Genomic DNA, 10,685 nt, shown 5'->3' with positions numbered 1-10,685 from the left:
ACCAGTTATATTGGATTAGGACCCACCCTAATGACCTCATTTTAATTTGACTTTACCTTTAATAAAACCCTATCTCCAATAAGGTTATATTCTGAGGTACTGGGGGTTAGGATTTCAAAATAGGATTTTCAGGGGACATACACACTTCAGCCCCTAACAGTTGGCAAATCTAGTAGGTCTTCTTTCAATTGTGTTGAAAGAAAAGACTTGGGAACCACTGAACTGCAAGTGGCTTGATTACTATCTTTAGAGTTACTCACTTCTCAGTTTCTGGAAGCCGACTAAGACAGGCTTTACCAAGACCTATTTACTCATACCTATGAACTGTACCATTCTTTCTTTTTTTTTTCTTTAATTTTTTTTTTAACGTTTATTTATTTTTGGGACAGAGAGAGACAGAGCATGAACGGGGGAGGGGCAGAGAGAGAGGGAGACACAGAATCGGAAGCAGGCTCCAGGCTCTGAGCCATCAGCCCAGAGCCCGACGCGGGGCTCGAACTCACGGACTGCGAGATCGTGATCTGAGCGGAAGTCGGACGCCCAACCGACTGCGCCACCCAGGTGCCCCTGAACTGTACCATTCTTATCTCACCTAGAAGCAACTGCCCTCACTGATGGACTTAGAAGGGGTTGGGGAAATATAAATATTTTTAATTTCAATACAGATTTGACAAAACTATATTTTAATTAAATGTTTTTATTTTATCATAGACTTTAAACTTTGTTGTCATCAAAACTTTGGAGCTGAGGATTTTTACCTCATTTGATTCGCTGCAAATAAAAATGCTGCCAACTAATGTCATTGGCAAAGCCAGTCTTCAATGTCAAACCAAGTAGCAAATCCGACTGTGTGTTGAAAAGGAAGTCTGGGGGCACCTGGGTGGCTCTGTCGGTCAAGTATACAACTTTGGCTCAGGTCATGATCTCACGGTTTGGGAGTTCGAGCCCCACATTGGGTTTCGCGCTGACAGAGCGGGCCTGCTTGGGATTCTCTCTCTATCCATCTCTCTCTGCTCCTCCCCTGCTCTCTCTCTCTTTCAAAAGAAATAAACTTAAAAAAAAAAAAAAGAAAGAAAGAAAGAAAAGGAAGCCTGGTTCCCTTTGCAATGCAATGCTAATGAACACGTTAGGAATGAACGCACCTCCCATAGTAACTGTGTGGCTTCTGCACTGCAGCTCTCCAAAAGAGAGGTGAGTAAAGTGATGGGGCCAAGGAGTTGGCCATAAAGTGCTCTGCTTCCAGCATTTCTCCCAGACACCCTCTTTGCTAGGATCTCAGGGACTCTCCTCAGGAAAAATGCTTATTCCTAAAGGAATGGGCATGGAATGAAAAATATCTGGGTGTTTCCCCTTGTTGCCCACAGAGGGTTTCGAACCTCCTGGGCATTGCCCCACAGTAACGTACGGGATGGTAGCAGGTCTGCCTTTTTGTTTTAAAGCAAGCAAACGGCAATCATGAAAAAGAAGGCAGGGAAAGAGAATCAACACGAAGACAAGACACAGACATCTGCTCCTGGGCAGATCTGTCTTAGGAAAGAGAACCAATGGCAGTTGAGGATCTGGAAAATGAGCCCCTTCAAATATCGTGCATCCCCGCAGACAGCCTCCTTGTCCCCCAGGGGTATGAATACTCTGGTTTGAGGACCCCCGAACTGTCGTGTATTCACAAGATAATGTTACTATACACCATTTTAAATGAATGAACTAAATATATGTAACAACACAATGCAAACTCAAAGACATACAATATGACAATGTGTCTGTAGATTGAAACATTCTCCAGAAAAAGTGGGAGTGACGTTGACAGGTATTTGTCACTGAGATAAAGCAAAGCCCTGTCAACTCTAGAACCCAAAGGCCTTTCTAGGCCCAAACAAGCTAACTCCTTCCAAGGAGACAGTATTGTCCCCACAGAGCTGGATTGGCAAGAGGAGGCAGCAGGGCCACTGATTTCAAGTTGTCCGTGTAGTCAGTGTCTTAGGAGCTGTGGCACAGAGCCCTGATTAATTTCGTACCCCTGCCCTGCCCGTGTATGCCTTCTGAGTGTCTTCGTGTCATGTCAGTTAAGATGATTTTATCTCCACGTTTTAAGAACGAACACCTCCAGAAAAACAAAGACTTGCTTCAATTCAGCACAGAAACTGGTGACTCTCCTACCTTGTCTCTCTCTGGATGTTTTTAAAAAGAAGGGGCTCGCCTGGCGGAGTGTAGTTCTCGTGTCTTCACGCCACCCCGCTGGAGTGCCGTGGCTTGGGGTAGGGGACGCACCTGGCAGGGGAGGGCAGGCCCCGCTCAGCCCTCTGCACACCTGGCCCTATTGCATGCAAGTATCCCCCGAATTTGCGCGCGGATTGCATCTGCTCTCCTGCTTGCTGCGGAGCGGATGTCCTCGTGGTTGCATCGAGAATCCGCCACATTCTGTAAAAAAAATATCACAAAGCCTCCTTTGTTTCACACGTTGCCTTGGCATCCCCCTCCCCTCAACCCTCTGTAGTGCTCTGTACAAAGGGGCTGCCACCCTCGTGGCTGACACTTTTCTTAGCTGCAAGGCTGGAAGGCCTCCAAACCAGCTGCAGCTCTCTTTCAGGAGACAGACATGGCCTGTCTGGTCTTGGCTCTTTCTCCATCACCCTCATTCATGTGAGTTAAGGCACAGCACTGTGTATACACAGCCAGGGACACACGCACACATGTATACATCTATATGCCAGGGGATGATGCCCTACTGTGAGCCACAGTCATATCCATCATTACAAAAGGTTTTCCTTCCCCAGCCTCCCTCATCTTCCATTTGAAAATGTAACAGGTAGGGGCGCCTGGGTGGCTCAATCAGTTGAGCATCTCGATTTTGGCTCAGATCATGATCTCATGGTCCATGAGTTCGAGCCCCGCATCAGAGCCTGGAGCCTGCTTTGGATTCTGTGTCTCCCTCTCCCTCTGCCCTTCCCCTGCTCATGCTCTGTCTCTCTCTCTCTGAGATAAACATTAAAAAAAAAATTTTTTTTTATAGCCCATTCAACACTTAAAGTTTTGCAAGCACAGCTCACCCCAAGCTATGATGTGACATGGTGGGGAGGGGTGTCTGAGACACAGTCTTCGCCAGGCAAAACTCACAGGTGGGGCAGACACATGGCACAGATAATGCCACGTGGCTCAACTCTAGAATGAAGTAGCAACAGTGTGAGGTACATTCATTATGGGATTCAAAGCAGAAAGGCTCAGGCAAGCGTAAGAAAAGGGAGGAGGGGCATCCACTGGAGCCAGAAGCTTTCAGGACCGCAATCTGCAAAAAGGAAGGGGACACGGTGTGCAGGAGCCTGGGAAGAAAACTGTCTCCCCCCAGGCATTCACCCAGGCTACACACATGTCCCTGCCAAGCACCTAAAGTCAGGTACACAGAGGAATGAGGTCTAAATCCCACAGCACTGGAGCCGGCCCCAGGGCTTAAACAGAATGGTATTTCCCACAAAGGGAACAACGAAGGCAAGAGGAGTTTCGACGACCTCAAGTCCCCGTGAGAATTCAGGGCCAGGGGACTGGGCAGAGGTTGGGAGCAGCCAACCCTTGTTTCAGTTTCCATTCAGTCCCAGATTTCGTAGGCGCCTCCAGGAGTGACACTCTCAGATCCCCTTTATGAGAATAATGATCTATGGCAGGGTGACTGAGGGTCTAGCCAAGAGAGGCACTGGTGTAGAGGCCCCACTGTTTGCAGTGGCTACACCACACAAGGAAAAAAAAAAAAAACCTGTGAGGTGAAGTTTAGCAGCAGGGAGAAATCTCCACGGGTGTGGTCAGCAGTTGACCGCCAGTACCACACAAGGCGTGAGTGGCCCCTGCCCCATGGTAGTCTCCTTCCGGCGGAACACCCAGAGTCCCCTGGCCAGAGAAGCTTGCAAATCATCAACGCCTCTCCGTCCTCAACCCTCAGTGCCCATCTTGCTAGAGACACTCTGAGTGACTACAGAGGAAGGGGACGTGTGTGCTCTGCTTTCCTGCTCACCCTCACCCTCACCTCTTGTAAACCTCTGTCTCCGTCGCCCCCACAAGAGAGCCTTTCCCAAGGGTCATTTGCAAGCCTTTTTCTTCATCCACAAACCCGCAGTTCTCCACTGACCCCAGCTGTCCTGTAAAGCCTACTTCGACGGCCCATCTAGATCATGGACCACCACTCCCCCCTCCCAGCCCTCTCACCGGGCTGGAAGGTGGCAACCGCGGAAAAACAGGGCCACTCTCCTCGACGGGGCTTCGGGTGACATCACATCCTCCGAACGCGAAATCTGGCTCCTCGGCCGGCCGGCGAAGGGCGCAACTTCCCCCCTTGGGGTCCCACCAGCTCCTGCGCGCGTCCGCTCGTGTCGCTCAGCGCCGAGTGCGCCATGGCCTCTCCGGTGACTGCCCAGCTCCTGCCGCTGGCCTTGCTGCTTCGTGAGTTGGCGACCCTCGGGGAGGGCGGGGGCGGGGCAGACGCGGGGCGCCGGGCTCCCGGCTCAGTCTGGACACCTGCCACCCGCAGATGCCGCCGCAGCCGCCGGGCCGAGCCCGTTCCGCTTATCGCCCGGGAAGGTGGAGGGCAGGCTCGGCCAGCGGGTGGAGCTGCAGTGCGAGGTGCTGCTGTCCAGCGCGGCGCCGGGCTGCACCTGGCTCTTCCAGAAGAACGAACCTGCCGCCCGCCCCATCTTCCTGGCGTACCTCTCCAGAAGCCGGACCAAGTTGGCCGAGGAGCTGGACCCCAAACAGATCTCGGGCCAGAGGGTTCAGGACACCCTCTACAGTCTCACCCTGCACAGATTCCGCAAGGAGGAAGAAGGCTACTATTTCTGCTCGGTCGTGAGCAACTCCGTTCTGTACTTCAGCGCCTTCGTCCCGGTCTTCCTGCCAGGTCCGAGCGCCCAGGGCGCGGCACCTCTCGGTGTGCGGTTTAGGACTCCTCTCTGAACCCGTGTTCACACGAACCCCCCGCTTTCGAGCCTCTTAGAGACCTTGTGTGTGTGTGGGGGGGGGGGGGGTCCTTAATACTCCCATTTCACAGACGAGGAAGCTGAGGCTAAGGTGCGGCTGGGTCGAGGCTGAAGATAGCTTCTTAGGTCCGGCCAATTTGGGCTCGAGTTCGGGTGCTCGTCTACTCCTGGGCAGTTACTTAAATTCTGTGAGCCAGCGTTTGCTCGTCAGTGACCGGCGGATATCAACCCAAGCCCGCAAGCTTGCGGGTTGAGCCATGGAGAGAGGCTGGGTGACAGGGAGCGGGCTCCTGCGTTCCGGTCCCGAGGCGCCGGGTGCGCTTGGCGGAGCCGGGGACTCGGCAGGGTACCGCGCGCGCCGCAAAGGGGTGAGCGCGAATCCTCGAAGTCCCTAATCCGTCTCCCCGCCTTGAGTGCAGAGATCCGCGAGCGCGGAGGAGGCGCCCCCTGGGGCAGAGGCGCGTGGGGCAGTGGGGAGGGTTAAGGTAGATGTCCCCGGTCCGACTCCAACTAGGCTGTGTTTTTCCCGCAGTCAAGCCCACCACTACGCCCGCGCCGCGACCGCCCACGCAGGCGCCCATCACCACGTCGCAGCGGGTGTCTCTGCGCCCGGGGACCTGCCAGCCTTCAGCGGGCAGCACAGGTGAGACAGGCACAAGGTCCCGGGGCGGGAACCGGCCAGGGGCCGTGCGGACCGCAGGGAGAGCCCCTGCTAGGGCCAGCCCTGATCCTGGAGGTAGAGGCGAAAGCTGTCCACGTGGTGGGAAAACAGACCCGGACCCGAGAGAGACAAGCCCAAGCTGGTGGTGTGGGGTGGGAGGATCGCCGGCCGGCTCCTAAATGCCTGCGTTTTCGGTGTCTTCAGTGGAAGCAAGTGGGCTGGACTTGTCCTGTGACATCTACATCTGGGCACCCCTAGCTGGGACCTGCGCCTTCCTTCTCCTGTCGCTGGTCATCACCGTCATCTGCAACCACAGTAAGTCCTAGGGAAGGGCGGAGTTACGGGAAGCGTTCTGCTCCACTGGCTCCGATTCCGCGGCTTGCTCCAGGCAGCCCTTGCCCGCAGACAGGATGGAGATTTCTGGGACTCCAAGCTGCACTGTAGGGTAAGGCAGAGCCCATTTTTTTTTCCTGGAGACAGAACTCGAGAAAGTCCCTTGTCCCTCTGCTTTCCACTCTCCGGGACATTTTCCCGACGACAGAGCCCTTATCCCAGGGGCCGTAGCTGTGGTGAGTCCATTGGCTAAGGACAAGGCAGCGCACAGATCCTGGCTTATCACAAACGGCCGCGGGGGAGGCTGCCGCTGTGGCCCTGGGACCAGTGCCCAGAAAGGCTGGTCAAAACCATGACGAGTTGAGACTGACCCTTAGCCGCCTCCTCGCAAATCCCCTACTACTTTGGGTCCCACCGTGGGTGACTGTACTAACCCATCTTAACCCACATCTGTATTTTCAATGCTTTTTAAAATTGATGAGAAGAGGGAAGGAAAACTCCCTTACCTGGCTCTCAAAAGTTAAAATCCTAAAGAAATAGGAAAAGGGAGGGAGAAACTCTAACTGGGGACTATTGGTGGAGGGGGGAGTCAGTCACTTTACCCCTTCTTTTTCTTATCCAGGGAACCGAAGACGTGTTTGCAAATGTCCGAGGTGAGTGTTTTGTAATCCCTGGGCCTAACACTGGGCAGCCCTGGGCAGAGGCGGGGCTTCCCACACAGCAGTCGGTGGGAACCCTTCCCAGAGAGAGGCCACAGCAGTGGAATTCTGGGAGCAGGTAATCAGCATAGTTCTTGAGCAAAGAGAGGCACAACGCAGGCACTGTGGGGGAAATGGGGGCACAGGTTGGGCTAACGGGAAGAGCAGTGTGACTATAGTAAATCTCCCTCTTATTTGGCTTAGCACCAAAAATCCCATCTGAAGCATTTGCCCAAAGAATCCTAGCTCCTCAAAGACCTGAGGTCTCTTCATCTGGATGATTCCAGCTGGCTTTTATTGTTTTCTTAAGAAAACTTTTCCTTCCCACTTGCTTGTTCTAGATTTTTGAGAGTCTAGTGTTTTGAGAGAGAGCCAATCTTCTATCAGGGAACCAAATAAACAATGGTCTAGGTTCCTAATTTCCCTGTGTCAGTGCAGGGCCTGGATTTATGACCAAGGAGTGGACTGGAAGAAAAGGGAACCAGAGGCAGGGGCAGTTAACTATCTGGCAGCTCCAGTGACTCCCTGATCCAATTCCAGGCTGTGATCATTCTGAAATGATCAGGAAAAAAACAAAAACAAAAACCAGTGTCTGGAAGAGAGGTCTCCGTCTCCACAGTCCTTTGAACTTAGGCTGAGGCAGCCCTGCCCTAACATCTCACGGGCACCACTGGAGCCCTGCACTGTGGTGGGGCTACACTCAGGATCTCTCTTATCCACACAGCAACCCCATGTGAGAGATACCACAGTCCCATCTCACAGATTAGCAGCTCAGCTCAAGAAACCCACCAAAGACGGCAGAGACATGATGACACCCAGATTATTGATAATAATAAACCACTTGATAAAAGCCTGCAGAGTCCCAACTACTAGCCATATATATACATATATATATTAATTTCAAGTTTCATAACAATTTTACAAGTAGTTACCATGACCACCATTTTTCAGATGAGGAAACTAATGGGTAGGACATTTAGTGACTTGTCCAAGGCCATACAATCAGCAGGTAGCAGAGCTGCGACTTCTATCCAAAACTCAGGCTGCTTCCTACGATTGGGGGGTTGGGGGATGGGGTTGTTTAAGGATAACATATAAGAATTATATTCACTGGTTTCTTTCAGTAGATAAAAATATTTCAAGGTTTGTTTTTTAAGTTTGAGAGAGAGATAGCATGGGCGTGCGCACACACACACACATACACACAAGCAGGGGAGGGGCAGAGAGAAGGGAGAGACAGAATCCCAAGCAGGCTTTGCACCATCAGTGCAGAGCCTGATGTGGGGCTTGAACTCACCAACTGTGAGATTATGACCTAAGCTAAGATCAAGACTCTGACACTTAACTGAGTCATTAATTTTTGAGGCGCCCCCAAATTATTTCAAGTTTCATTCCTAGGGTTTGCATTTCCCACTCCTTGATATTTCCCTGCAGGAAGCCAACTTCACTATCTCATATATCTTTTTATATATATATATATATATATATATATATATATATATATATAATATTTATATATATATATAATATATATTTATATATATATAAATGTAACAATGGAAATGTAATGAATTTCCAATGCCTGTTTTAAATGCTATAACAAGGGGATAAAGACCCTTTCAAAACAGAGAAAGATTTTTAGCATTTTCAAGTACTTGGGGTGCAGTTGGGAGCTTTTGGAGGAGGATCATCCCTTATCTGTATCTTTTCTGAAAATTCTCATTTTGAAATGAACTGAGAGGGGCACCTGGATGGCTCAGTTGTTTCAATGTCTGACTCTTGATCTTGGCTCAGGTCATGATCTCACGGTTTGTGAGTCTGAGCCCCACATCAGGCTGTGCACTGACAGTGCAGACCCTACTTGGGATTCTCTCTCTCTCTCTCTCTCTCTCTCTGCCTCTCCCATGCACTCTTTCTCTCAAAATAAATAAACTTAAAAAAAAAAAAAAGGAGGTGAGAACACAACTCTGCCCTAGAATGCAAAGCTATACTGAGTAAGCATATCTCAGGGATCCACATGCATGAGTTAACTATCTAGTGATGACTGAGGGCAGCTCAGCTTCCACAGAGACGTTTGGGAGGATGGTGTGCATAGACATGACACTCATGATGCATTAGCCCGTTTAGGAGGCACTAGCCCAGTACTGAATTAACACACATTTTTAGTGTGACATTTGTTTGTGTGAGATAAAGTAGCTCTTCGTGGCTGATGGTGGTGGTTTGCTCACATCCTCCCCTATCCCTGTGATCCTCCCAGGGGCTGAGAATCAGGTCAACTGATGATGTTGGTTATCAGCCTCTTTTTGTCACCTCCATGGGTACCCTGACAAAGGCTCCAAGAAGCTAGACAAACTGGGTTCAGACCCTGGCTCCACCACCTCCTAGATATGTGACCTTGGGCAAGTTCTCCAGTCTCTCATTCCCACTGCCCCTCACTCTTCAGGTAGCTGTGACCGCGAGACGACAGACACGTGATGCTTGACAGGGTTGCTAACATCACTCACCCAGCCCCATGCTGGTGTTCCAGGGACAAGTCCTCAGGCCCTGTAGGGGCCGGGAGGCTGGAGAGGGTGGGGAGACATGCATGGATGTTGCATCACACCGTGGGGGCTCTTGCTGCAGTAACAGTTGGTCGCCTGTCTCTCTTTCAGGCCCGTGGTCAGAGCAGGAGGCAAGCCTAGCCCGTCAGAGAGATACGTCTAACATGGAGATGGGCCCCATGCACCAGCCACTACAAGACCAAATAAAACTCTCTTTATGAGGACAGTAACAGTCCTTCCCTTTCAGTTTTTCCAGCTTCCTTCTTAATGTATCTGTTCTCATTATTATTTTCATGGGGGTGGGGTGGGGAAGTGACTTTTTCTTTACGTGTTTTCCTCAGTTGACACAAAACAAGACTGTATATCTACAGTACACCACAAGGGTTACGAGACCATTGTGTGCACGCACTGGGGTAAAGGGTGGGCAGGCCAGAGCTACTGTGAGCCATGTTCTCGGAATCTGGCGGTTAGAGCTGGTGGGGGAGGAGGGAGCCTTGACATAGCTTAGCCCAAACCTCTTCAGTGGACATCCAGGGATGGGGGGCAGCTTGATCAGAGTCACAGCAAGGTTCAGGGCTCTTCCTCCAGCCATTCAGATCTTTCTTCTGGAGACCTCTGTTTCAGCGTGGGGTGTTGTGTCTCAAACCTCTAGGGCACAAATTATTTCTTGAGCACCAGTGATAGAGCCATAGCCCCAAAGAGGTAAGGGAATAAGAGAACTTCTGCCTTTCAGAGTTCGATAATGTAGTTGAATAGTATCAGACTTTTTAAATTATGAAGTGTGAAACTGTATGGAGTAGGAATGCCTCAAAATGGAAAGGGTTAACTGAATCCTGGCACATGAAGAAAATCTCTGTGAAATCTGCAGGGGAGGGGGACAAAACTGCTCGCCCAGCCCTTGCATTGCAGAGGGGCCCCTGAAGGAGGGGAGACCGCTCCTTTCCGAGTGTGATTTGCGTGTCAGTCTGGTAAGGAAGCTGAGAGCCAAGTGTGCTGCCCTACAAGCACACTTCCTCTCTTATGGACTTGTGGAAGCAGTGAGTGCTGCTTGGAAGAAAAAAAACATAGACAAGGAAATAAGAATCACCTGTAATTCTTTGTCTCGGGTATAGTCCATTGTTAATATTACGGTGTACATTCTCTATTTTCTATGCATGTATGTGAAGTACATACTTCCGTTTTTTAAAAGTGGGATTGCACTGTGTGTTTATAAATGGCCTTAAAAAACAAACACTTATGGCATGCTTTTTAAGGACAAGATAGCACTCCGTTTTTGATTGTGGCATCTTTTATCTATTTAACTATTACTCAGGATTGAAGTTTCCAGTTTTTCACTACTGTAATAACGCTGACAAAACTTTGCACACAGCTTTGTTTTTTAGGGTAAAAACCTAAAAGTAAAATGACTAGGTCGGTCCCTAGTTTCACTGTGCACTCCCCTATTTTCACATCAGTTAAAACTGGTTAGCCTTGGGGCCCCTGAGTGGCTCAGCCG

At 50.5% G+C, this 10,685-nt stretch overlaps 1 protein-coding gene and 1 long non-coding RNA gene across 2 annotated transcripts; one reads left to right on the top strand and one right to left on the bottom strand.

The window, feature by feature from the left end:
• Positions 1–1,684: 1,684 nt before the first annotated feature.
• LOC122497143 lies at positions 1,685–4,297 on the bottom strand. Its single transcript, XR_006301036.1, has 2 exons — positions 4,192–4,297; positions 1,685–2,418 (listed from the first exon to the last, which is right to left on the bottom strand). It is a non-coding gene; the product is annotated as an uncharacterized LOC122497143 (long non-coding RNA).
• Positions 4,298–4,315: 18 nt separating this feature from the next.
• CD8A (CD8a molecule) lies at positions 4,316–9,420 on the top strand. The gene is made up of 6 exons (XM_043603926.1): positions 4,316–4,425; positions 4,514–4,879; positions 5,491–5,601; positions 5,824–5,934; positions 6,575–6,605; positions 9,302–9,420. Exons 1-6 carry the CDS (start codon positions 4,377–4,379, stop codon positions 9,351–9,353), a joined length of 720 nt encoding a protein of 239 aa, XP_043459861.1. The 5' UTR covers positions 4,316–4,376; the 3' UTR covers positions 9,354–9,420.
• Positions 9,421–10,685: the final 1,265 nt, after the last annotated feature.

Source organism: Prionailurus bengalensis, chromosome A3 (genome assembly GCF_016509475.1).
Source record: "Prionailurus bengalensis isolate Pbe53 chromosome A3, Fcat_Pben_1.1_paternal_pri, whole genome shotgun sequence".
NCBI lineage: Eukaryota > Metazoa > Chordata > Mammalia > Carnivora > Felidae > Prionailurus > Prionailurus bengalensis.
This window is presented reverse-complemented; position numbering and strand designations above follow the sequence as displayed.

Excerpts from the sequence above, each read along its gene's own strand:
- CD8A (XM_043603926.1), top strand. The coding sequence starts at position 4,377 with ATGGCCTCTCCGGTGACTGCCCAGCTCCTGCCGCTGGCCTTGCTGCTT. Across the intron at positions 4,426-4,513 it reads GCCGCTGGCCTTGCTGCTTC|ATGCCGCCGCAGCCGCCGGG; the intron begins GTGAGTTGGCGA and ends TGCCACCCGCAG. Across the intron at positions 5,602-5,823 it reads GCCTTCAGCGGGCAGCACAG|TGGAAGCAAGTGGGCTGGAC; the intron begins GTGAGACAGGCA and ends CGGTGTCTTCAG.